At 38.3% G+C, this 27,563-nt stretch overlaps 1 protein-coding gene across 1 annotated transcript; it reads left to right on the top strand.

Moving 5' to 3' along the window:
* Positions 1 to 2,224: 2,224 nt before the first annotated feature.
* TSPAN3 (tetraspanin 3) lies at positions 2,225 to 26,030 on the top strand. The gene is made up of 7 exons (XM_037394675.1): positions 2,225 to 2,409; positions 14,184 to 14,375; positions 15,440 to 15,514; positions 19,200 to 19,301; positions 19,657 to 19,809; positions 20,084 to 20,167; positions 25,083 to 26,030. The coding sequence occupies exons 1-7, from the start codon at positions 2,347 to 2,349 to the stop codon at positions 25,173 to 25,175; spliced, it is 762 nt and encodes a 253-aa protein (XP_037250572.1). The 5' UTR covers positions 2,225 to 2,346; the 3' UTR covers positions 25,176 to 26,030.
* Positions 26,031 to 27,563: the final 1,533 nt, after the last annotated feature.

Raw genomic sequence — 27,563 nt, 5'->3', positions numbered from 1 at the left:
GAAGAATGCCAGGCACTGTTATCTTTACTTTTCTTCAGGAGCCATGCTTAGACGAACACGGCATCTTTTTCCTGGTGCTTGATGTTGCCATCTCGGGCAATGTGAGTCCAGCCCACACAACTCCTCTGCCAATTCAAAAGACTGACTGCAGTCCCTCTATTCCTCCTCTCTCCCTGGTGCCCCCTGCCATCGTCCCCATGAGCCCCTTTAGTTCCCTGCATGTATAAAGCTGCAACCCTATCACAGGCCCTCGCGCAGCAGCACATCTCCTCTCCAAGCATGAAGTCCTGGCCTTTTCTCGCATCCTTTTCATCATTCTCAGTTATCAAAGCTAGATGCAAAAAAGAAACTGAAGAGTGTTTACTGAACACGTTCCTATGAATCTGTAACAAAATATGTATTGTTGTGAAAGTAGAGAAAATACAGAACATGTTTGTTAAATTCAATATTGAAACTGCAGAACAGCATTATTGTACTAAAATCTTTGTAAAAAGTTTTTAAACATCATTAATCCTTTTTCTATCAACCTCTTAGAAAGCCTTTTTTCTATCAACTCTTAATGGCATTTTTGATACTATAATCTATATATACTTTTAAAAATACCATATGTCACACATTTGTAATGCCTAAAGCACAAACAGCACATTAAAAAGCAGAAATTACAAGATACTATCACACCCTAAATGCCATAAATTCAATGCAAAATACATTAATAATGCAACCAACTTTGAGCATATCTTCTGGATATATAAACTGATGTTCAGTGACAGAAAATGGTCTGATAACACTTGCAAGATTGGGAAGTTTCATCCAAGAGCATATAAGGACTTGAAAGCTGAAAAAAGACTTATTATCTCCATGGTATTCAGGAACTGGTTCTGGATACAACTTCCCAAAATTGTAGGAGGAAAAAACCCATAACTTTGCTACCATGGAAACAGAACAGTGCAATATATAACTGATTGTTACTCGTCTGCCTTTACAAGACTGATCCCTAAAATGTTAAGGCCCTCAATAACATGGTTAGTTTTGTTCCCACCTTAGAAGTAAACCTGGCAGAAAAGGCAAAGACAAGCGATTGGGCGAACTCACCAAGCAGGGGAGCACAGCTCAGGAATGACATTTATTTCTAGGAAAAGGGGAGGATTAGAGAGGAGAAAAAGATAAAGATCAAGAAGGAAGAAGGAAGATACCACGATGCCAGAAGGGGGGAGGGGTTTGGTTTGACTAGCGAGGTGGCAAACAAGGCCCTCACAAAGGAGGGCTGGATCCTGCAAAAGAGAACTTTACCAATAAATATGGCAGCAAATACTGGATGGGTGTTACCTTGCCCTCACTGCCAGAGCTCACGCGCAGTCTCAGCAAAAGCACAGCTTGTGGAAACCATGCACATCTTCTCATAACTTCTTAAGTTACTTTTCCTTCGCTCTTCACTGGCACATCCCACCCTCTTTGGATACATCCAGAATATTCGGACAATTATTACACTTGTACTTTCCTCACAGTTTGTTGGGTTGTGCAACAAGAGCATGTTCTTTTACTTCACTGGAAGCATCACTTCTTCCCACTAGACAAATGTCCTGATTGCAAAATGCATGGTGTTCCCCTCATTAAACATTTGCTCTCCCTGCCTGCCATTCCTGGTGCACAGGTAACGTGGTCACTGGGACCCAGGTTCCATCTCTCTTTTAAAATCCACCAGCACACCCGGAGATCTCACAGCCCAACACCTTGCAGCTTTATGCCCTTTGCTGGTGGCAGGTTACCAAGGCAACCCAGCCAGCGCGGTCCTCATTGCTGTTATTTTGGAAGAGATATCTCACGGGCAGCTGCTCCTTTGTGGGTTCACCTCAGCTCTTGCCCCCTGCCCAACACCTCCTGAAGGCACAGAGTCCTGCCACCAGCCGCCCTCAGACAGCAACTGAGCAGGGTCTCTTTTTCCCTCATGCTCTAAACGCCTACTAAGAGATGTCACTGGCTGTGCTATGGGGGAATCTCTGAGGGCAGGAGGAGTGCTGACCGCTCCAGCCTAAGCTGCCATCGAAGCTTACGAACAGCGTCCCTCTCCTGAGGGAGGGGAAGGAAAATCGCTCGCACCATTTCACAACCGCCCCTCTGTGCCGCATGCGGCGGTTCCTTTAAGGGGGAGCGGTTCGCCATCTTAGGTTCCTCCGCCCCCTCCCGCCACGTGACGCAGGCGGCCGCCATCTTAGGCTTCCCGCGCCGCCGCCTTGGCTCCTTGGGGTCACGTGTGGCGGGGCCGGTGGCGGAGCAGGGCTGAGGGGAGCGGAGGGAGCCGAGCGGAGCCGCGCGGCCGGAGGCTGAGGGGCGGCTGCAGCAGGCGCGATGGGGCAGTGCGGCATCACCTCCTCCAAAACCGTCCTGGTCTTCCTTAACCTTATCTTCTGGGTGAGCCTGGGGGCGGCTGGGGAGGGTCACGGTCTCCGGGCGCGGGGCTGCTCTGGCGTGAGGCCCGGTCCTGAGAGCGCTGCGGGCCGGGGCCGGGCCGCCTCGCCGCTCTCTGGTCCTCGCTCGCGTACGGCAGCAGCTGCGAGTCCCCCCGCGCCGCCTCGCTGCCTCAGTTCGTATTTACATGCTTTCGGTTTAACAGGCGTATTGTGTTCCTTCGCGGGGATCCGTGTTCTAGCGGTGGGCGCAGTCCTTTCCATCCCAGCTCACACACACACACACCCCACCACGTTCCCCCCAAAAATTCTGAGGTGAGTGAAGCTGAATCTGTTGCCTCAGTAACCTGGCAATGAAGCTTTAACGAGCATTAGAGATCTTGAGGTAGAGACGCTTGTGTAAATAAATTCAGCTTGAGATGCATTATTGAGATTTTCAGGTCCTAGTGAGTTTAAATTTTGTGGAGCTTTTATGGCCATCTAGGCTTTGGCCTGAGACTTTAAGGACGTCTGTCCCAGATACTTCGTGGTAGGTATGGAGCACCATTTTCTTCCATGTATTTTTAACACAAAATTGGGAGATAGATAGATACAGAACTTAACAGTCAAAAAGCCAGTTTTATGTTTCGCTTTTTCCAGTAACCACACTTGCATCTTAGTGTTTATGTGTTGCTTAAACCTCCCATAACTACAGTTATGCTGACGGTCATACCGGGGTTGGTAGAACAGTAGGTTGCTTCCTATAAATGACCTTTCTCAGGATGGGCATACAGGCTGTAGCTTGGCATTATATTCACTGTAATAAGTGGCCTCTCAGAACAGCATGACTCTTAAGTAAATTAAATAAAATTAAAGATTATCTGTACACTTTTAAGAATTCCTTTTCTGCATTTAGCTACTGCATTTCTCATCCTCTAATCCCAGCTCCAGGAACAGAAGATCTGTTGTCCCAGCTGTTCAGAGATTTCAGCTTTGAAAAAGTAATAGTGGGTAACAAGATATTAAAACCTTCAATTGTAGCTATATATAACTACATCATTTAATATTGAAAGCCACGTGAAATCTATAAAGTGTTAAAGGATAAATGTTCTTGTCTGAGGTTTTATGAAGGAATGCCTCTCATGGGTGCCTAAAAATGAATCGTGGTCAGGGTAAATGCGTATCTGTTCAGTCTCATCAGCATTTCTCTATACAGCTGTTCGGAGAGATGAGCAGTAAATGTTGAGGCATAGTAGGAGTCTGCCATTTTGACTGAGGTGTATAGGCTCCATTCTTTGTCTTTGAAGTATGTAGTAGTTACATGAACATTTTAGTACAGCCATTTGTTTAGAATGTTCTTTGTTGGGTGTGGCGTTTTGTTACATGCATAGTTGCAAGTGGTATTTAAAAAGCTATTTAATAGCAGCTATGTCATAAAGTTTTTGACTGAACACAGTTGTTGAGTTGCGTTCCTGATGGCATCTTGAAGTACATTTTTATTTAGTTGCTGATATGAATTATGTGCTGTTTTGAATAAATGAACACAAATTCTGTGTGCAATTTCTTCCCCGCCATAAAAACTTAGTGGTAGTTTTCTTATTGTGTATCTTTGAAAGATATTGTTCGTAATTTGCTGTGTTTAGTAATGTAATTGCAGGTTGAAGTTTGCAGTTATTAGCTCAAACAGTGGGGGTACAAAGTTATTTTGTCTAATGCTGAATCTACTGCTTTACAACTTTTAATGACATTTTGAGACAAACTTGACTTAATTTAGAATGGACAGATTGATTGTATTTAGATAGGATGTAGTTCATGTCAAATTGAAATGTCACCAATCTTGTATTCTGTAAACCACCTCCAGCCTAAGAAGTCAAACTTGTGCTGATAGCTTGTCAAAGGAGGTAAAAGAATTCCAACACTTTATCTAGGATATTTCATTTGTTGACTGGGCTGACTGTGTGTTAACATTTGGTGCCCATCTAGTTGATAATGTAATTGCTTTTGTGATGTTACAGAAGTCTTTTGCTTGTCATTCATATGTAATTCTAATTTTGGTAATGAGATTATCCAGATCTCCACTGAGACTTGACAATAGGTAACCTCTTACAGTTGGTCGAGTAACTGTGAAACCTGCTTTAATTGCTTTTATAAATTTAGTGTGTCTCTAGGCTATAATCTATAAATCTTAGTATTATTATTGTATTATGGTCATCATCTTCATGGTCGTTTGTAGTAATAGAGTTGCTTCTGCATAGTTTGCTACTGGAAGTTCTGCAAAAGTAGCTGATCAAAGTGAATTATAACTTACTTCCCTGACACCTGGCCCCCTGCCTTGCCAGGGGTTTCATGTTTGTGGGAGGGTGTGAATGTTCAGGGTGCTTTGGTAGCTGTCCTATGAATGCAAGATGTTCAGAATATTATCACTTGCCCTGCTGAAGAAAAAGCAGGCGTGTTTTTGTTACACTGTATAGTCTAGGATGTAACTTTTTTTCCCTTTCAAGCCTTCTGAAAAAGGCAGATCAGGCTCGCTGACAGGTCAGAGCCATACCCACTTACTCATCATCTAATAACCCAAACTCCATCCAGTTTGACAGTGATTCTACAAGTTCATCTTCTCTTGAATTCTTGTGCTACTTATTTTCCAGCTACTAAATTTCCCAGTTGACACTAAAAAAGTCATCTTGTTTTTTGTATGGTCTTGTGAAAATGTTTTTCCTATCCTGTTAAATTCTTATATTAACATGTTAATAATTACTACAGGATTTTTATATTTAAAAAAACCCAATGGGGTATAGAAACTACATCACCTCACAATATGACAGGTGCTAGTTTATTATATAGAAAGCTGGATGTGCTTTACACACCTTTCCAAGTTTTTGGTATGATACTTTGACAGTTTAGCTGAGTTGGTTTGCAGACATGTCAAACATTGAGTACATCTACTGTAGACATACAATTGACCTTAAAACGGAGTACTGCAGGAAAAGTCATGAGTAGTAGTAAGAGCAGCATGATATAGATCTTGCATGAAGTGCTTGTTTTGAATTTTTGATAATTTGGCAAAGAGTGCTTAAGCTCAAAGGCACTGTACAAAGAAAATCATTGATAAGAAGCATCAGTTAAAAGTTGCCTTAGAAAGATCAGAGGAATACAGATCAGGTTAATATGTTTCTCGGTGTTTTGTTGTTATGATTTAGTATTGGAGTAAATATGATAAATGGCAAAGGAAAAGCAATCCTTCAGTTGACCTTTATCTTGTCTTAAGTTTGCACAACATCTATTTGGTCAACTAGTGACTTCATTTTTATTTAGGTGATGGCTAAGTTGTTTTTTTATTTTAAGGAAAGGTATTGCATAGGAAGTAATTGTGAATAATATAACTTAGAAATTAAAAAAAATGTAACTTCTAGTACAGAATTCTAAGGAATAGTTTTGGTAGAGTGGAAATCCTAATGATCAGTCTGAAGATTTGGGATGTGTATTTTTTTCAGTGGGGAAGGATCAGAATGACTGGTGTGACAGGAGGACGTTAATCTGTAGTCTTAAAAATTTTCAACACTAGTTGATAATTAGAAATACTTGTTTTTTTTTCTTGATGGTGAGATGTTGAGTATGACTGATCACAAATAAAAGATGATGATAAAGTATTTGAGAATAGGATGTTTTAAAAAAAATAAATAATCCCCAAAACTTTTGGTAAAGTATAAGTCTGCACTGATTTGAAAGAGGAAGAAATAAATTTACCTGAAAGAAATATCTAAAGACTCCTGTCAAATGTGTTTATTTTGTGAACTCTTAATTTAGGGCTTCATTGGGTGGGTGACTTGCATAATTCAGTTGAAAACACTTTGAAGAAATGAGATGAAGACAGAAATGCTAGGGAAATGTTTTCAGGCATACGTTTATTTAGTATATAGGATAGAAGGATAAATATTCAGAGATGCTTGTAGTCTTGCTTAGAAAAGTGAGTCTGTCTAGTTTATATTCCCAAAGAATGTATGTGGTTTGACAGCCTGCTCTGCTAAAACAGTACTTAATACCCTGTGCTTGCTTCGAGGCTTTCTTCACCTGTGTCGTCCTCCTTGAGAAAAGGAACGAGCCCTGCTTCTCTGATACTTTGAATTCAGTATTTATGAACTAACTTTTTAAGTTGCTTTTGCAATTATTTAACTGACTTGAAATCATTAATTTTATAATTAATTTGACTAAGCTATTATAGAACATTCTTTGGTATGATTGTCTGGAGAGGTCTCAGGGCTTCAGTTCTGTACAACAAGAATGCTTCTTACAGTTCTGTGCTCACTTTACAACTTACGCACACTTACAACAGTACAGCAACCACGGCATTAGAAATTAACTTAGAGAAACTGTCTGTGCTATCCTTATAAAAAGCAGTAGCTATCAATGTTTATGTAGAGTATTTTGGGTTTCTGGTAGAGGAGAAGAAAATGCAGCAATGGGAAAATTCATTGAAATTTAGCAGTAGAAAGAAAAGGTAGAAAAGTAGAGCTGGCTTCCTCCTACATGCAGGAATAAGCAAAGTTATTTTTCTGTTTTATTGGGAGCTTGAGAATTGCTTCTGAACTGGACTTTAGAAGCTTGGGTAATGAAGAAACTTCTTGAAGTTTTTTTTGTGATCAAAGACTATAATTGACAGGTGATCCCAAAGGATACCTATCAGGGATTACTTGACTGAAACCTTTTTTATCTTAAGGGCAGTCACTGCTGGGTATGAAAGTTGAATGTTTTGTGCTTCTGCTGCTATGATAGTGAAGAGTGTGTTTGCAGGGTTGTGTAATGGTTTGGAATTGTGCATTAAAGAATTTTTTTTTTTAAAAAAAAAGGATTTAAAACTATCATGCCTCTGATATTTTTTTCTTTTCTTACAATGTTTGCATATGAATTTTCAGGTAGCAAACATGGGCCAGGCCCTGATTTTTGGTAAGGCTTCAATTTGGTGGTATCACTTACGTTTCTTTACAGGGTGAGTTTCAAGTCTTTGCCTGAGATTTTTTTCAGGACCTTTGCATCTGGTCTTGTGCTTAAAAGTAGAGCTAATACTTAACAGAAGCAAAAACGACTTGCAAAGCTAAATGTGGTGTCTCTGAGTAATATGTGGAATTTGAAATACCACTTTACTTTGTAGAATGGAGTAATCATCCTTGTTCTTGTGTGGGGAAAGTAATCTGGACACAGTGGACCACCAGGTCAAGTTAAAAGCCTGATGACTAGGTGTAAAAGAATGACTATATTGTTAAAATCTTTTCTAGTTGAAAAAAATAACCAACCCTCAGTCTGCTGATGCACTGCCTCTTGCAGTTAGTGATGTTTAAAGTATGTAATGACAAATGCAAAAGCATCCTAGCTCAGCCTTTTGCTTTAACTGCAAAAGCATTTGAATTTGCTTTTTTTTTTAATGCATAGTGTTATGGAATTGGATTTGGCTACTATAGACAAAGCAGTCTGGCATACTTGAATTTTACATGGCTTTGTTTTATAAGCCTTTAAAGTATTTCTACCTGTGTTACAAAGTTGAATGGAATTGCTAGCTTTCTTGTCCCAAAGGATTTTGGAAGACAGTTAAAGCTCAGTGTTCCAGTTGAATTATTATTGATGAGAATGAGAACAAAGTGTCAGGAAACAATATATTGAGTTCTGAGGTAGATGGGCACCAATTCAGGCAAGTAGAGAAAAATAATGTAGGGCATGTGGAGAGGGAGATGAGTAGCAAAGTGCTGAAAAGAATGTGAGAGAAGTAAACAGCAGAGATATCCTATAGGGCCTTTGAAGTTAAAACTGAGGAACTAGATTTTGAAGGACAGAAAGCTTAAAAAAAAACCCTTAAAGCAGCAGCAGATCAGGAAGACACTTTCTCTGACAGTAATCAGGCTATGAGTAGTGTTGGAGAGAGCCAAAAATGTTCGTGGAATACAGCATAATTCAAATAATGGAGAAGTAGTGTGGAAAAAAACGCTTGAAGATACTATTCTAAGAAGCCCAGAAACTGGGTAGCAAACCATAATATCAGCATCCTTACACAGGGGCAAGAAATGTTCAGGTATTGGTAGGCATGGAGAAAAGTGACTGTTGTGAAGAATGAAACTGATTACAACTGTAGACCCTCAAAAAACTCTCCTGAAGTGTACAGTTTTTGTTTGGTGGTTTGGTTGTGTTTGGTTGTTTGTTGTTTTGTTTTTTTTAAAAAAAAAAGCATGTTTGTGTCAGACTAGAAAGGCAGGCAGGACAAAGATGCACTGAAGTTTAACATGAGAGCAGTGCACAGGTTGGGAGAGTGGTCCTAGGACAGGATTCAGGCAGAAAAGGTGAGGGACTGTTAGTGTAGAAGATTTTTTTTCTGGGTTTTTCTTCTGCTTTTTATCAAAGTCTATGCAGGCAGTCTGTGTGAATATACCATAGGTATGTCTTGAAAGATGCTTTATTAGTGGAATGAACAGTAACTGGTTTTAGAGTGGTGTCTGTATTACTACCAAAATTTACCGATCAGCAATGGTCAAGTTGGCAGTAGTAGGAGTTTATAAGTAGGTGTTCTTTCCAAAACGGTGAAATATTCCTCTTATTTAATTGGACATAAGGTGTGTTTTCTCCTAACATGATACTTTGCTGCTACCTTACTTTTCTTGTTCACAGACTTTGTGTTTTTCAGAAAACTGTGACTAAATGCAGATTCTAAAGGGACAAATACTATTCTTTGGCCGAGTTAAGTGAAAGAGTACCAAAACCAATTCAAAATCTCTTTTTTTGTAGGTTCTGTTGTTGTCCCAAAGTGAAGAAAATTCAATAGCAAGGTAAACGGCAAAAGTAATGTGAAGGACAGTGCTTTGTGAAGCTTTAAAATATTTGGATTAAAATCAGATCTGTTTGGGAGCAACATTAGTAGGGTAGTATAAGGAAGCATTAGTTTGTAAATTGAGCTGCAATGTCCAGGGTTGATAAATAAATGATCAACAGAACAAGTAGTGTGAACAACCTACTGTTTGTCTTAGCTAGACAGAATTTTAGCTTTCAGGCTGCTGCAATGTATGAGCATTACTGAAAACATGAAAACAGTTCTTGGTGTGTGTTTGCAGCCTACTTAGAGAAACAAACAAAACCCCCCAACCTTCAAACAAACAAAACCCCAGTGTTGAAATTGTTCCAGGGTGCGTCTACACAGTCTGTAGCCTTATATACCTCAGTGCATGTGAAAGGTGAAAGCTGACTTTGTGAAATAGGCGTGGGCTTAATTAAAAGGATGTATTATACCAGCACAAAGATAGGGAAAAGTTTACTTGCTGTAAGTACCCTGATTTTTAATATGCTTTCCTATAATGTTTTGAGTGATGTTTATCATGGCACGTATCATTGTGTCATTAGATCTTCCAGTTTTCCCTCCATTTTTTTGCATGCTTGTTTGGCTTTTAATAACTCCTTAGAGGCCCACGCCAAAGCAATAATATCCAGCTTTTTCTGAGCCATAGGAGGTCTATATATTTTTTTACCTTTTCCTCTGATGAAAAGGATGTCTTATTGCTCAAGCCTTTTGCAACAAACTGTTTTCATTGACTGTACTTTCTTGTCACCCTTCTTGAAGGTTAATTGTAAAATAAGTGTGCCACTTCAGGTTCAGTCCTACAAGTTAGATGCAAACAACTCTAAAAGGATGTGAATGCTGAACAACCAGTCATCTCCATAGAGCATGCATGTGACCTGGCACAGATTCAGGAGCTGCTGCCATCTCTATTCAGAGCCTTGAGCAGATTAAGTTCAAGAATGCTTCCTTCAGGCTCTGTTTATCAAAGACTTACTTAACTGTGCACAGTTCATATATTTGGCTTCCATTTAATGATAGGAAATGCATGATTCTAAGTGTGGTAGCCTTTTAGTTTGACTCGAGTGAGACTTCTGCAGACTTACTGTTCACTCTGCAGGATAATAATCATTGAGATTTGAATTATTATTTAATTGTCCTTATGTTTTGTGATACAGATTTCAGTTTCTCTAGATGATTCCCTCATCAAGAAAGAAATTATTTAAGTGCATGCTACTGTTCTGGGGGTTTGGCTTTGCCTTTTTTTCTTTCAACTTTATTCTTGGGTTGCAACAGGGAATAAATGTGCATTTAACTGGTGCAGCGCTGATCAAGGTAGATTGCATACTTTGTATAGGTAAAAGTAGCTCTTTGTCTTTATCTCTTGTCACAGTATTGGTGACTCAAATCAACACAGGACATGGTACTGTGGAGTCGGAACACAACCCAATTGTGCTGGGACTGGGTGTTGAAATTACTGAGTTGTGGGGAGGGAGGAAGTACCTAAGGCTAGTCTGGTCCTATCAACTGAACCACCTGTTGGCAGTTAGCACAGTAAATGCACCCATTTTCTGGTTTGGTTTCATACAAAGTGAGTCCTGTTATACACTGCTAAGAGTATTCAGTGCTGCAAACCAGAATGTAGTATGAGAAAATATTCAAAATGAGCAAAAAGGATTGCTACAAAATCACTTTCCTAATCTCAGCTATAATGCTGTTTTTGAGACCTCCCCCTTCCTGATTTAGGCCTTTGAGCAGGTTGAAGAAAACACTAAGCGTCCCGTGGTTGTGATGTGAAATGAAAGAGGATGACATTTGAAGCTTTTTTCCTGTAAACTAACTGGGTAGTGTTGCAGTGTGATAGACTAGGTATGGTACCTCTTAAAAAATAGTGTTAAACAGTTACACAGGACAGGAGTTTTGGTCTTTGTAAATTTTAACCTGTGAAAGATGCAGCAGGCACTCTTTCCCCCCCACCCTGATTACTAACTGAAGAGATTTTGAGGAAGAGAGCGCAGTAATTTGTAAGGGTATGGTCACCTCAAGTAGAGTCAATGTCTTTATATTCAGCTTCCTCATGATTCTAGTGCAGTGTTCGTAGATATGAATGCATGCTTCTGTACTCAAAATTCTGTAGCCTCTTTCACAGAAACACTGGTTCTACAACATTCTTTAGAAGCAAAACCTAAGGCTAAATGCTGCTGTGGCTGATTAGTCATTGAAGTACCACGTGTGGAAAGGATTTAGTAAAGTGAAGACTTCTTCAGATCAGGCTGCTTTAATAAGTCTAAAGAAAAATCTGCCTTTCCAATAGTAATTACAAAATATTAGGGTTTTTAACAAGGACGGAGTGTGACTTTGCTTTGAGACAGTGTTTAACCTCTGTACTTGTCAGACTCATCTGGCATAATGCTGGAAGGGTGAAGTGTCTTAAAACTGTATGCTTCTTGAAGCAGGGAAGGAAAGCTAACACCTGTAGACAGTTTGTTGGGGCTTTTTAAAGTTCAACTTTTTTTGTGTCAAATACATTCTTTAAATAAATATGCTCATGCAGTTTAGGAACCAGATTTTTCTTAGAAAAGAAGGAAGCCACTTAAATTTCATACAACAGAGGACAAATGGCTCTGATTTCAGTTTTGTGCTGTTTTCTGTGCCTGGTGCTGGTCACAGCTGTGCGTTTTCACCTGCCACCTTGCAATATACCGTATTTCTAACAAACATTTTAGTTCTTAGAAATTGGAGATTACCTCACCAGCCTGTCATTCGCAGGCTTCATTGCTAGGCAACAGTTAATGTAATTCCATTGTTCAGTGACAGTACTTTGAATCTTTGCTTTATATATAGAAATTGTATGTCCTATATCCACATTTTGCCATGTTGTACCTAACCTGGCAGGATTTGTATAATTGGATTAGCATTTCAACATCTTCTGTGCAAAGGGGTGATTTTGTAATAGGTTGTTCAGTTCAGATCATCTTGTCTGGGAAAGATGTCTTGCTGTTGGTCTTTGACTGTTACTGAATTTTCAGTTTTGCTACCACCGTAGCACCTTTTAGTGGATGAATGTGAGCCTCCTCTATACTTCTAAGATTCCTGCGGAGTACACACTTACAAAGAGGCAGAGAGGTGAAATATATTGCTCATATCCACAGAGAACTACTGATACTTCAGAGCTGGTTCTCGATACCTTTTTCTTTGACATAGTGTTTCTATAACAGAGGTGCTGTAGGGGATATGCTGTGTGTAGAGTAGTATTCTAGTAGTGTTTATGCAGTATTGTTTTATAAGAAGTAGTTGCAGTAATATTGCAGTACATCTAGTACATAGTAGCAAACAGTGCTGAAATACTAGGTACCAGTCCTCTTACGTCTTGTTCTCTGCCACGCTGAACAGGTTGCCCAGGGAGGCTGTGGAATCACCATCCTTAGATTTTCAAGACCTTGGACAAAGCCTTGAGCAACCTGGTCTGAATTTGTTGTTGACTCTGCTTTCAGCAGGAAATTGGACTAAATGATCTCCTGAGGTCCTTCCTGGCCTGAATTATTGGTTCTTTGATTCTACAATAGCATGACCCAGTCTTGTAGTAGTATAGCTACTAGCTATATGTGTGTCTGTCTGCCTTCACTGTCACAGCACCACTGGGTGGGAAGGGAGGGCGGGAGGCAGCTTCCAACATTTTTTCCTCAAATCCGAGCTGAAGTGTGTAATACTACAGTTAAGTGAACTCTTGTGTCTGGGGTATGCATTGGATTGTGATGGGGATAACTACTGGTTACAGTGAAGTTCTTCAGATCATAGCTTAGCTTTGCATCCTCTGAGCAGCTTGTTTTAGCTTAGCCTTGCATTGGGACGCCATAAATGTCATGAAATATTCAAATTTTGTCCATCATTGCAAGTCAGTTGAACATAAATGCTTCATGTTAATATATAGCAGAACTTTTTCATTCTGCAGGTGAAGACAGTTAATAAAGATGTTTATAAAGCAAAAATTGGTAAGGTCCTTTTGTTTTGAAATAAATGTATGTTAGCTGGCTTGTCAAGCAACAGTTGTCCTTCACTAGGTCTGCTCAGCTTAATGAAAGGTATTGATGTGTTGAGATTTCTGTAACTGTAAGGGAGGTAAGATATCAGATTGATGCAAGTGCTTTGTCTGAAGTGTTTTAAATGTAGATAGTGGCAGATCCATCCTATAGGTCTTATTTGTGGTAACTTTAAATGATTGTTTAATCAAGACCAGTTTGTACAATGATCCTTCTGAGAATGTCTTTTAAAAGTTTTGTGTTATGTGTCTTTAGGTATTTGCTTCTGTCTTCTAATAATTAGTGGTTTGTATTTGTTCCTGCCTGATCTGTTGGTTAGAATCACATTTTCCAGTGCTGTGAACACTTCAGAAAGGTTGTTTCTAGCAGTTCATTTTTCCCTAGCAGAAGTTAGTTTGCAATGTGTGCATGTATTCTGTTCTAACATTAAATCGTCGGTGGTAATCAGCAAAATGGAAGAATAAGTAGAGGGTAACAATGGCAGATAAAAGAACTGCGTACATGCTCTGAAAAGCTGTTGAGTAACAAATCATTTGCTGTTCAGATGGGCTGCAATCCTGTTCTCAAAAGTATGAGACACTGTGTGAATATCAGACTATGCAGAAGGTTTAGTTCACAGCATGGGAAGGAATTATTTGAGAACAGGGAGTGAGATTTTGTTGTCATAGCATGGTTACCCTCATTTCTTGATGATGTGCCTCAGAAGGCTTCCATAGTGTAGTCAAAACTAAATCTGCCTAGATTAAGTGTAGTTAAAAACTACTGGCTAGCCCCACTTGAGATGTTCCTAATAAATATATGCTATAGTCTAATAAAGATGTTAAAATTTAAATAAAATCTAACGTCTGAGGAAGACTATGGTGTTTGATAAAATAATTGTTGCAAAGTACCCTTGCTGAAAGGAGGGTTTGGGGTTCAAAGAAACTTACCATGCTAATGTGTCTATTGTAGGCAGCAGCAGGCATACTGTGCTACGTGGGAGCCTATGTGTTCATCACATATGATGACTATGATCATTTCTTCGAAGACGTCTACACACTAATTCCAGCAGTTATTATTATAGCTGTGGGAACACTTCTTTTTATTATTGGACTTATTGGGTGCTGTGCCACAATTAGAGAAAGTCGCTGTGGACTTGCTACGGTAAGTTGCAGAGTTCTTATGTCATAGTATTTGGCTGTTGTATATTTGGCTACCTTCCCTTTTAATAGACTTCTAAAGTATTTTAAATTTGTTCTCATCTTATTTTATGGCTTGATATGTTTTCCCCTTCTATTTTGTTATTAACATCTCATGTCAATTTTCTGTTCCAAATAATGCTGTTAAATTAGCCATTTCTGGCAGCAGAGGGCTCCTCAGTTTTACCTTTTTGAGAGCTGTGGTCATCTCATTTAAAAGATGTAAAACCATATGATTCAGTCATAACAATTTTTAAATCTCACTTTGTTCTGGTTGAAAGGCTGAAATAGGACAGAGGGAAAGGTGATCCAGGAGCCTCCTTGGTTTTAAGTATCTTGCACTGAGGCTAGCTGAGGGTGGTTTCAATGCCTAAATATTTTTCTTCATGGCTTAATTTGGACATTTTGCTTGCAGTATTTTATGCCATGTATTTCCAAGTATTTTAACTGTAATTTCACCTTGAGAATTAGGTAAGAGAGAAGACAGACCAGTATTTAAACTGTCCCCATTGGGCTTTTCTTGGTGGGTTTTTTGTTTCGTTTTGTTTGTGTGTTTTTTTTTTTTGTTGGATGATGTGTAGACTTTTAACAGTTAATTTTAAAAGTGCTCTTAAATATAGCAAGACATACACATAGCTTGCTGTTTCTGTCAGTTGTTATAGAGCCTAATGTGAAGAAACATTACCTTAGTGTATCTGCTACTCTTTAATAACAGCCTGGGTAGCTTCTTTGATGTGACATTCCTATTCATCTAACAGAAGATTGAAAGAAACAGTTAAAGCACTCCAGTACGGTATTGGCAGTCCTAATGATTAGCCCTTGCTTGGCTGGGCAGCTTCTTATTAATTGGTGAAGCTATGAACACTAAAGTTTCTTGAATGAAGTTAATTCTGGGCTCATTTGGTCAACTTAATTGCCTGCTTTAAGTTACCTTGCCTGAAAAATTGTTCCAAATAGCTGACTCTATTTGGAGACTTTCAGAAAGTAAATGGGTAAAACTGTTTGCACACTCTTGATTGTATTTTACAGTTTGTGATCATCCTGCTCTTGGTTTTCATCACCGAAGTGGTGGTGGTGGTTCTTGGATACATTTACAGAGCAAAGGTAATAACTTCTTAATTTCAGTAAATGTTTTGTTGTGAACTGTGACAAAAATACAGTGGTGTAATTATTACTGTATTTGATTCTGTAGAACTGTTAATGGATATTTGTTAAGGAAATAAAACCAAACATCAAAGTGGATTAATTCTAGATGTCAGTATCTTAGAATACTGATGTTCTATATTTTAAATAAAGTGGAAAGTCTTGTCTAGAAATATCATTAACAGTTGAACAGCAGAGAGGAGTCTCATGGTATTTGGTACCTTTCAGTTTTCCAGATGGTAGTCTAATTTATTTATGCTTTGACTTTGTGAAGGGTTTAGGTTACACAGTATTTGAACCTAGAGCATATTGTTTTGATGTGCAGTAACTTAAATCTTGTCTTGTGTTTTGGTATACAAACTAACTGCATAACAATAAAATTAAAAAGATCGAATGTGTTTATGTGTATGGTCTAGCTTTTTGCAGGTGGTTGACAGGTTTTATGGCTAAAGAAATTATGACTTCTCACACTGTTTAGTGGAAGTTAAGAAAGAGGACCAGAAAAATGACATCAGTTGTGTTTCTACCAGCATAATATGCAGTAGAAATGTATCACATGGTATTAGTGATACCAAAATGCAGCTTGAAGGAAAGAAATTCCTAACTTGCAGGTCACTGCCTTTTGTTATGTCCACATCTAAATTTTGCCAAGAAATTAGCAGAAGAGGCATTTTTAGCTGTGACGTGTAATATGATTGCAGCATGTATAGAACACTCCAGTGATGTCTTAATAGCAAGCTGAACTACAACACCATTTACCTTTCTTGGGACTTCTATGTTTACATAAACAGCACAGGTTTTAGAATTCAGTATTATCTCCCTGCTTTTTCCCGCTATCCCGGAAGATGCGGTGACACAACCGTTAAGTAAAAAAATCTAGTTTTTGCTATGTGTACAAAGGAAGACTGCCTTGAGTAAGCAGCTGGCAAGAGGACCCTGAACTATGAATTATAAATCTGACTTAATAACAGAATAGGTTGCTTCAACAAATATGCTCTATCAATGATGCTTCAATTCAGGATATATTTCTGTCATGGTCTACACTTGATTTCTGATATCTTGGCAGCATGCTAAGATTACTTGAGACTCTGAAGCTTGTAGTCTTAAGTAGACCTTGGAAGCAACTGAGGAAAGCAGTACAGTTCCTGGAGAATGGGAGATGTTGAGTTCTTACTTGTTAACTTGAATGGTTGCCTTCTGCTCCAAGACTTGCAGAGGCATAGTGTGCTATAGTTATGCAGGGACTACTGTGGATCTGATCAGGACTAAGCTGTGGTCATCTTACTCTTTTGTGTTCCAGTCTTAACGTGGGTTGCTCTTCTTTCAGTGAACAGCATTCAGAGCAGATAAAAGCAGATGCATACATCTTTCTTCCCTAGCCCATCTGAAATTACACACTTGAAACACTTGAAAATTGGATTGGTCCCAGCTGTGGTTCCTGTTGCCTCTCATTTTTGTCTTGCTACTATACAATTTCACAGCTATAGGTAATGCAGAGTCAGAGCTTGGGAAAGAGGGAAGGTGGTCTCTTTTTGGTCTTATGTTAAGGCATTTGTGGGAGTTAATATTTGAAATTTAAATCTTAAATCTTTTGAAATGACAAGACAATTTTCTCCTACCCTGCAATACTTAGTATCTTAAACTATTGTTTTCAAGGTGCAACAAGAGTGTCAGAAGCAACTTAAACTATTACCAGTGAACTAGGAGGTGAAATCTGCTTAGGTTTCTGATTACATTTGCCTGGATAAATAAGACTGCTCTGTGCTTTGTCTTTTGTTCTGTTTCTGACATGGCATGTATTGATCTGTGGGATTTTTTTGTGTTGGTTCGGGGGGGGTTTTGTTTGTTTTTTTAAAGGCACCAGAGTCATGTTGGAACTACTTTGACTGTACAGACTTCCAAAACTTTACAGACAAAAGGCAAGATTGAAGTCATGGCAGTTGTTCATCAAAACTGTTGGTACCAAATGAGACTTAGTATGTCTCAAAGTGGCATTGTTATAAGTTAACTTATAAGTTAAGCGATTTGAAGATCAGCCATTGTATCTTGATTTTCAAATGTGTCTCTGAAAACCTGTGTGTGTAGATCCAATTCACACTCTTACTCCTTCAATACAATGTGAAGCATGCCTGGATCGCACTGTGATAGACTGGTCTGCTGCAGAATCTGCTGACATTGGTCCTTACCATAAAGTAAGGCTTTTTGTAAGCAGCAGTAGGGATTAAACGGGCTGTCAGTTGGTTGAGTTCTTACTGGCATTTTTTGCTTTTGGTAGAGTAGTTCACTCTTCATTTTTCGTAAAACCTGCCAGTTAGCTAGAGCTAGTGATTTCTCTTTGCACTGTATGCAATTTTGCATGGCTTTCATATGAAATGTTGCCCTGATTGAACCGTAAGCCAAATGATGCACAGGCAAGCACTGAAGTAAATGATTTTAAAAACTGTATGACAAATTGAACAGCTGTTTTGTTATATGAATCAGAGGTGTAAATCACATGGGTGAAATCATCAGTTGATTTTAAGCTGGTCTGAAACAAGATGCCTGTGCATGGTAAATTGACTTTTATTCGTAACTATCTTGATACAGATTTAGTTGTAAAGATAACCAGTATTTTTGGGGTGTGTGTGTGGTGATGAAGCTTGTGCTATTGCTGCAGAAATTCTTCTGTTAAAGCATTTCAGGGAATGATGTGTTGACAAGACCTTGCAAATCTGAAGAATATGCAGGCTTAGTTAATTCTCAGCCCTGAGATTACAATCCTTGGACATAATTCTTGTTGCATGTGATAGAAAAATTTCAATTCAGAGTTAGTCGTATTACTGAACAAATCTTTAGCTACACAAAACTTTCTGTGCATTGAAGTAACAGTTTACAAGAAAACATATTATTTAAAAGGTTCTAGTAAGACTTTCTCCAAAACAGGTATTATAAGACCCTTTTTGGGAGGAACAAGTGATGATTCTTGGGCGACATCCATTTCTAACACATCTTGACAGCATCTTTAGCAGCTTGACTCATCTGCAGTAGCTTTAGGAGCTATTCTAGTAACTGTTGCTATGTGCAATATAGTGCCATCAGTTTCTCAGGAAATGTGGGGGGACTGAACAGAGAGCTTGGTCACTGTAGGGTAGAATGGTCAGCCAAAAGACCTCATTTTTGAGAACTTACCTGTGTTCCAGTCAGAATGGGAAGAACAGGTAGTATAACTTGCTCATATCCTTGTGGTCCCAAAGGGAGCAAGTTAGCCCAGGTAGTTATACTGATTTTGGTTTGGAACTTTGAAGGAGGAGTAGAAAGTGGAAAGGTGAATGTATGCTCTTACTAGAGCCCTTAACTTCATGGGGTTTCTGCCACAATGTCATAATAAAAGCAATTTCTTTTGAGATGCAGTGTAAAACTACGTTGTCTAAACCCTTACGGAAGATAGCTGCTTGTGTTTTTCTTGTCCATTAGCTGCAAACTAGCAACATCTTTGCAAAAATCGTTAGAATTTTGAGAAGCTGTACCATTGAAGTATGCTGATGTCAAATGATAGGCAGTTACCTTAGTTTCCTGAATTGCTATAATTAGAAGTGAAATAATTTTACCTAAACCTGTATTACTTCTGTTGGTGTGCTAATGCAGATACTTTCCTCATACTTCACAGGTAGAGGATGAAGTTGATCACAGCATTCAGAAAGTATACAATGGATACAACGGCACAAATCCTGATGCAGCCAGTCGTGCTATTGACTATGTACAGAGGCAGGTGAGGCAGCAAGGCACATGGGAACTTTTCAGTCCTCTCTGTCTTTAAAACAGATGACGTGTTGCTCTGCTACTTGTGTAGCATTATCTTCCTTCATTCTAAGAAAACTAGGATAAACGGCTGATTTGGTCAATAAATAGCTTAACTCTGTTAAAATTAGTAGAATTAATGACACTGGGGATATGCATTTTGCGTAGTTGTAATCTATGAATCAGTGTTTGGATTCTAGTATTTGGTACTACTTATGCAGTAGAACATAATCTTACTGTACTGTGTTCTTGGTATTGCAGTTAAATTTCTGTCTTGTCCCACTTCTTGACTGATACACTTTGGCTCTTTACCTGTGACTTTTCAGTTGCGCTGCTGTGGGATCCATAACTATTCAGACTGGGAGAATACTGTCTGGTTCAAACAAACTAAAAATAACAGTGTGCCACTTAGCTGTTGCAAAGCAGCCCTCAGCAATTGTACTGGCAGTTTGACCCGCCCGATGGACCTTTATTCTGAGGTAAGACAGCTGAAGTATGAACCATGTGCTTTTGCTGATCATCATTTAATTTTCTCTTTGGTGGGAGTGTGAAGTCTTGGATGTATTTACTTTAAAAGGAAATAAACATAGATTGTAGAGGGAAGAAAACTGGCTTTTTTTAAAATCTGTGATGTACTAAGTAATGACTTTTTCTAGTGTTTGGATTATCTTTCTGTGTTTGCTTTTGAGTTTTTTTTGGTGTATGTCTAAATGTGGTTGTCGGATGGATATACTAGAAGTCTACTTGTTTCAGGGGTGTGAGGCTCTGGTTGTAAAGAAGCTTCAGGAGATCATGATGTATGTCATCTGGGCAGCGCTAGCATTTGCTGCTATTCAGGTAAGAGAATATTCTTTTCTCAAATCAAATTCTAAACTGGTGTCCAGGTTATTACAGGTACAAACAGGGTGATGACAGCTTTAGTCCCTACTTGTATTGGGGGATAAATGAACATCTGTCAAAAGGATCTAAACATTTTAACACAACTTTTCAACTGTGCGTTGTGAGTGCATATTCTTTTAGATTTGAAGATAGCTGAACAGTCAATGCTATGTGCGGTTACATACTAGAATGTAAATGGTAAATTTTTTTCTTGCAAACTAAGTATGAAGTATCATGAATGTTCTTTGGCATTCAACACTTGAAAAATTGGCATAATTTCCAACTTCGAAAGAGATAGCTCATTTTAGAGGTACATCAGCTTAACTGTGCTTCATGGCATACAAATGATGTCAGGACCACCTAGGAGATACACCAGGGTTTTTAATAGCATACTCTGCTGTTGTTCAACTGAGATTTCCATTGTGTGTTGAAGATTTCTTGGTTTCTGGCCTTCAGCCAAAAAAAAAAATTCTGAACAGGAAACCCTGCATACTTAAAATTGAGTACAGGCTGTCTACCGTATGAACCTTAATTGTTAGTTATTTTGGTCATAAAAATGTAACTAGATAAATAGACAAATGTGTATCAGTATTTATTCAGATTTTTTTTTGAAAAAACCACCCACAAACCGAAAAACCTCAAAACAATGAACAAACAAAAAAGCCTAAACCAACTAGGACAGTCTTCTAAACATATCTGTAAAATTGGCATTTTGAATGCTCATTGATTTGGTAGACTTGGTACACTAATCACATTTTCAGCTGTGCCAATGTTATGGCTGCTGAGAAATGTAGTATATGTGCTAAACCCCAAGAGACTTAAACTAATTTCATTGTTCCGTTTGTACCCTTAATAGTATTTGAATTCAGAAAACATTGTACTTGTGAGTCAGGTGGTAGAGGCACTGTTGTTTTCAAAATCAGCTTTGGAGCTGGATTGTATGTTTGAAGGTAAATAATGTTTTGCAGGCAGTCTTGAGAAAATATGGTTAAATTTCTATTGCAATGCTGCAAGAACATGTATACGGTAATATTGTTGAACTGTTCAGAATCAATTACTTCAGCTCTGGAACTTCCTTCTGAAATAAGAATGACAAAAAACCACCTTACAACTTTTAACTGTTAAAGCAGTATTTAGTCTGCTTGAACACAAGTATATTTGTGTAATGTAAATGAATGTATTTGCCATAACATGGTTACTGTGGCAGATCTGTTATGTGGGGAAGAAAACTTAAGAGTCTGGGTGAGCTGAATCCCAAGAAGAGACATTATTCCTAGTTTTGGAGTTTGCAGGTTGATTAATGTGTCTGCCCCAAAATGCAACATGGTTAAATCCTCTGTGGAATTGGGCCAGAATTTCTGATACATGCTTGCAATGGAAATGTGGCTGCTTGCATCCCTCTGTTATTCCTGGCTCATCAGATCTAAGCACAAATATGTTAGTTATATCTCTTCTGCAGTGGGTGCTTTTTGATTTGTCTCCACGTGTCAGTAATCAAGCTATTGGCAGAAAGTACATACTGTCGAAATAGTTTGTCAAGAAAATAGGAACATCAGATAAATTTCCTTCAAAATGCTATACTATAGCACTAGCAAATCTTTTTGCTTGAAGTTAAAACAAGCTACGTGATGCCTGTTTAGAAAAATAATAAAGACTAAAAATAATAAAAAAATAGAATAAAGAATAAAAATATAAAAATAAAAATGGAATACAGGGGTTTTGGGAATACCCTTGAAACTTCTGTGTGCTAATATTCCCGAAGTAGATTTAAATGTGATTACTATCGGTGGTGATATTCTTGTACCTTTGTTCCACAGTTCAAGTGGCTGTAAATTCATGTTTTAAAATTATACTAGTTTCAGTCAAATTGTTAGTAAACAGTATTCAAACTGGTTTATTTATGTCCTGAAACATAAGATGCAAGCTGTGACATCCTCTTACTTGTAATCCAGAATTCAAATATGTACTTAGCCTGATTCTTGGCAAAATAGTCTGTGGGGTAATTGAAATGGAGGTAAGAATGTAAACTTCAGCAGATAGCCTGTAACGTAGGTCATGTCCTGTGAACTTAGAGGAGTAATTGGGTGTTTTTACCTTTTTGTGACTATACTCACTGCAGAGTCCATTCTGAACTGGACATTGATCTGTTAGGCAGCAAGGCTGTCTGAAGGTCATTACCTCTAATAGCTGTCAGTCAACAAATTTAGTCTTCAGTACTTTCTTTAAAATGAAAAGATGGGAGAATTTTTGCAAGGCTTGGAATTTGAGGAAACTTAGTCTTTTCTGCATGGAAGTAATTTTTGGTATTCTCATTTTTGAGTTACTGTTGGGATCTTTCAGTGTGCAATAATTTCCTGTCTCAACCAGTGACAGCATGGAGCTAATAAATAGGAGGCAAACTAAAGGGAGCAAAGGCATTGCAGTGCAGTAGAAGTGCTGCTTGATTAGCTGCAGAGTTCATTCTTAAAGCTAGCTTTTGTAGTTAGGGATAACTTACAGGATGCTAAGCTTGGCACATGTATGTACAGTCAGTGGACTTTTTTGTATAAAAAAAGCAAACTGGTTTGATGAAGGATTGGATGTAGTTAACGCTAATAGGCAAATTTTAAAAAACTAATAAAACCCCAAACTAAACAAACCTGACTGGGAGATGCCTAAACTTTCCTGAAAGTTGAGGAGGGGTTTGCATGGCTACTTCTTCACCACAGGCTTCTAAAATATACTTTTTTCACATTATTAAGTAGCAACTGAAGAGAAATGGAATTAAATGCCTTAGAAAAGGGTTTAGAGGTGCTAGCATATTTTTTTAATGACATAAATATTCTGCAGAGAAAGATAATATACGTGAGTGAGTTGTGTTTACGGTGAATTCTAGGAGTATGCTTAGTGGCCTCAAAAAGGATATAAATGGTTTAAATAGTAACTCAAAAGATTACATGAGGTTTTATTATAGTACCTGATTGTTTAAGATTTTATACAACTATATAAATCAAATGTCTTGAGTCATTGAACAAGATTATTTTCATGTGAATAACGAAATGCAATGGGAACTAATTTTTGACATACATAGCTAGAATGAATTGGAACAAAAAACCTAAAGGAGATGTTTATCTAAAGAATGCTCTTGAATGGGGGATAAAGTTGAAGGTTTTGTTGTTGCAGGCTGTGTGCCTTCTTCAGAGTTTTGTAGCCACTGGCACCTATTATAAACTCTCCATCTCACAAGTCCAACTTCAGGAGTTTTTTAAATTGTGGGTATGACATACCTCCTCAGAAGGACTGTGTCCATGAAGAGTCATTCTCTCTTGTAACTGTTGGGGTTTTTTTTCATTCTGACATGAATATGACAACCTGAGTCACCTGATCTAGTTGAAGATTGCGCATTGCAGGAAGGTTTGACTGGATGACCTTTAAAAGGTCCCTTCCAACACAAACTGTTCTATGATAACATATATTGGGAGTTAGTCTATGAACTGGAACCACCCAGGTACCAATGGAAAATAAAGAAAGGTGCAGTTTTTACCAACAGGCTGGAGTGCTGTAGTCCAGGTTACTCTCAATCTCCATGTTTTGGAGGTTTTTTTTTTGAGCCTGAGCTGGTTGCTGCTGTAGATCTAAACCAGATAATGTGCTCCAGACAAAAAATATTACTAATCTTTACAGCTTGTTCCTTTCCGGGAAATTAAAAGCTCATAGTAGAATTTTACCATGCCTCTTCAATCATTGCTTATTTAGACTTGAGATTTTTAAAACATTGTCATCAGTCTTTCTGATGTACTGATGTACTATGTCACAGGTACCATCATTTAGGTTTAAAACTTTACATCTGATGTTTGCATCAGACTTTAAATAAAGAAGTGAGTAATTCTGCTGTTGTCCCAGTACTGTGTTTTCCCTGGGTTTTTACTGTATGAATGAAGAGGCTTTAAAATTGGTTGTTGTCTGACCCATTTTATTTTGTTCGCTTTCTGTTCAAGGGTTTTTTGGGGTTTTGGGAGTTTTTGGGTTTTAATGAAACTAACTTAACATCTGGGTGATGCTTTATAATCCAGAGCTGTGACAGGAGCCTCTTGACATATTTCCGTCTGTGAATAAACTTCTGTGCATATGACCAAATCAATACAATGTCTTACTTTACTAGAAGCTATTGCTAATTACTGTAGACCACAGAACACAACACTGTACCTGACTTTTTTTAGTAGGTAGTCTTATTCTACCCTCAATAAATGTGCAACTTGTGTAAAATAGTGTCCTACATCCTTGATTACGTTAATCTGGTCTAAGTCTTGTGAATGTGTATATACAGGGTGATCATACCCTAAATTCCTGGCAGACTTGCCAGCACAGTCATGGTATCGTGAATTTAACAGCAGAAAAATGTCTAAAAGTGAATAATTCACATTGGACTTAAGCTTTCTTTTATGACATGTTAACAAGAGATTGAGCATTTGAAAAATATTTCGGGGGTGAAAAAGTTTCATAACTCTTAAAGTTTTGCTCCTCATTATTTGCATAATGCATTTATAACGTATTTGAATTTCACTTTGATCTTTTTGCACCAGATACGGTATCTAAAGTTCTGTACCTTTCATTTAAAAAGAGTAATTTCTTCTATCTGAATTACCGAGCCAGAAGACAAGTGACTGACCAAAAAAATGTCCAAGACAACTTTGCAAGAAAATAAGGCTAGAGTTTGCTGTCCTTGCTGTTTGTGGCAGGAAATGAAGGTTTTTCAAGGACAGCGCATTTGTTGCTGTTTACCTTATGGGCATTTAGTCTTGCAAAGCATGCTGACAGTTTCTGTGCTGAGGTTAAATCTCTTGAAGTACCTTCTTTGTACTCAGCTTGTTTTCTTTTTTTTTTTTCTCCATAGCTTCTTGGCATGTTGTGTGCCTGTATAGTACTATGTAGGAGGAGTCGGGATCCTGCCTACGAACTTCTCATCACTGGCGGAACCTATGCCTAGAAGAGAATGCAAACACGCGGTTCAATCTTAACTCACTTAAGTGGAAGATGAATGGGCCAGGTCTACTGCAATAGTTCTCTTGCCCTAGGCTTAGTCAAAGCGCATCTTCCACAGTCAAAGACAGCCGTACTGTACACTGGTGATGGGCAAAACAACTCGGCTTTACACACACCCATATGTGTGACTTTCACTGTGTTAGCCAGCTATTCATGTATCTAAATGTTTTAGTATACTAGTAAACCTTCCAATTTCAGAGCCATTTGCAAGTGTAATTTGGTTGATCTGAAAGTCAAAGGATTTGTGCCTACTTTGGTAGATTACCTCTAAACATTAACTGACTGATGCTTGCATATAGAGAGAGGATGTCTTAAACCTTCGCTACGTGGAACTTTTTGGCCAAAGTTGTACAGAGGAAGCCAGCTGTGTTTAATTTGAGGGGAAAAAAAAACTTCAATCTTGCCCCTCACCAGTGTCACTTTTTTAAAAAGTCCAGTACGCTTTATATATATAGAATTGTAAAAAAAAAAAAACAAAACAACCAAACAACCCACAACTAATCAAAATTTTAGCATCATGTGACTGCAGTTTTGACCTTGAGAGATCAAATCTTTCAAACAGTAGTTTAAAATACAAGCTGGCTTTTCAGGAGTATGATGTATGCACTACTGTTCTATATTGAAATATTTCATTTTTCTATGAAGAGCGGTTTTGTGTTGAGTGAACTGTTAGACTGTAGATCTTAAATTGGCTTGGAAACAATGTAGCCATGTAGAGTAGCCAAGTAGTATGTGAAAATGATCTCAACTGTAAATAGTAAACCTGATTAAATAAATCTCTGTATATCCTCCCTATAAACATGTCTTGTTTTCTGTTTAAGATTCCAGTGTTCAAATGAAGTCCTGTTGTGTTAGAAGCATAAGATTTAGTATGAAAGCACCAGTTTTAAGTGGCTTTGCTTAAAGAGATCTGTATTCAAGGTTTGCTGGAGGCTTAGTTGTGTTATTCATTCTTATTTGAAACAATACTAGAGAAACACAGCACAACAGATTTGGTTGAACTTGGTGGAAAGTTAACATCTTGTGAATACAATTGAGGAAGAATCTAATGCCTCTCAGCAGTGGGGGATGAATAGCCATACTTTAACTGCTGTATGTTAATTATGCATTAATGTGTCTTAGGTTATTCAGATGCTTAGTCTGCTCTTTTTTTGAACCCACCACTGCTACTTTTGGTGGCTTCAGTTGCCTGGCTCTTTGTAGTAGCCAGGAATGTTCAGAATTTCTACCAGTTAAGTGCTTTATCATGCAAAATAGACATGCTCAGCCAAACTGACATCAACATAATATTCTCAAATACCCCAAAACCCACAAACTACAATTATCTTTTCCCGAGTTATGTAGTCTGTTGAGAGCCGTATCTTGTGGGGTTTTAGGTTTCTTAGAGGAGTTACACTGCTGTAGAAATATACTTTTGGAATTCTGTGTTAATTTCTAAGGATGGGTGTCAGATGATAGGCCCTTAGGGCTAAGACTTTCATTCTTAGTATGGTATGTGGTTTAACCTGAGTGGCCTCCTGGGATTCTGGTGTTAAATTTCCCAGATGCGGTAGCAAGCCTGCTAACAGAATCTACTGTCAGAACTGTTGGTGAATTTAAGGATTATCTGCATCGTTTTGTATTGCATATTGTAGGTATGTTTAGTAAGATCCCAGACTAATAAGAAAAAATGACCCTGGCTTGTAAGAATCGGGCCAGAGAGGTTTTAAAACAGACACCTGTATTGCACAAAATGGAGCTAAGGATGCTTCAGAAAGTCGTCAGCTCTTACTAGCTGCAAGGCAGAAAGAAGCTCCACAGTCAAGAGCCTGAACATACCTCTTTGAAGTGAGGATAGTTATGGAGAGATTACAGTGCATGTCCTTGTTAAGATTGCTGGAAGACATGAAATTAGAGATAACTTGATAGTATAGCACCAAGTACTGCCTTGTAGATCAGGGAAGTCCACTTGCTTTTGAAAATGCAGAGAATTAATGCTGGACTGCGGAAACTTTTCCTGAATCCGCTCAATAAATATCTTACAGCTTTTTTTTGACATAAAACACAAACAAAGCCAAACCAAACTTTTAACTGTTGTGAACTAGTTGTTGAACCTGGCCTTCTTGCATTGCATCATTTGTCACTAGCTCTTGGATATGTGGATGAGAGTTATGGTGGTGCAGTCTTCCCCCCTCCCCCCCCAAAAAAAAAATATGAGAACCCCACAGACTTGCAAGGGTATAATGCATTGCATTTTGTATAGCTCACTGAAGTTGGGAACAAGTAGTATTTCCTTAGTCAGATATGAATATAGCTGTAGTATGAGCTGACTGGTTTTACTTCTTACTATCTT

The sequence above is a fragment of the Falco rusticolus genome, chromosome 7, assembly GCF_015220075.1.
Source record: "Falco rusticolus isolate bFalRus1 chromosome 7, bFalRus1.pri, whole genome shotgun sequence".
Classification (NCBI taxonomy): domain Eukaryota; kingdom Metazoa; phylum Chordata; class Aves; order Falconiformes; family Falconidae; genus Falco; species Falco rusticolus.
This window is presented reverse-complemented; position numbering and strand designations above follow the sequence as displayed.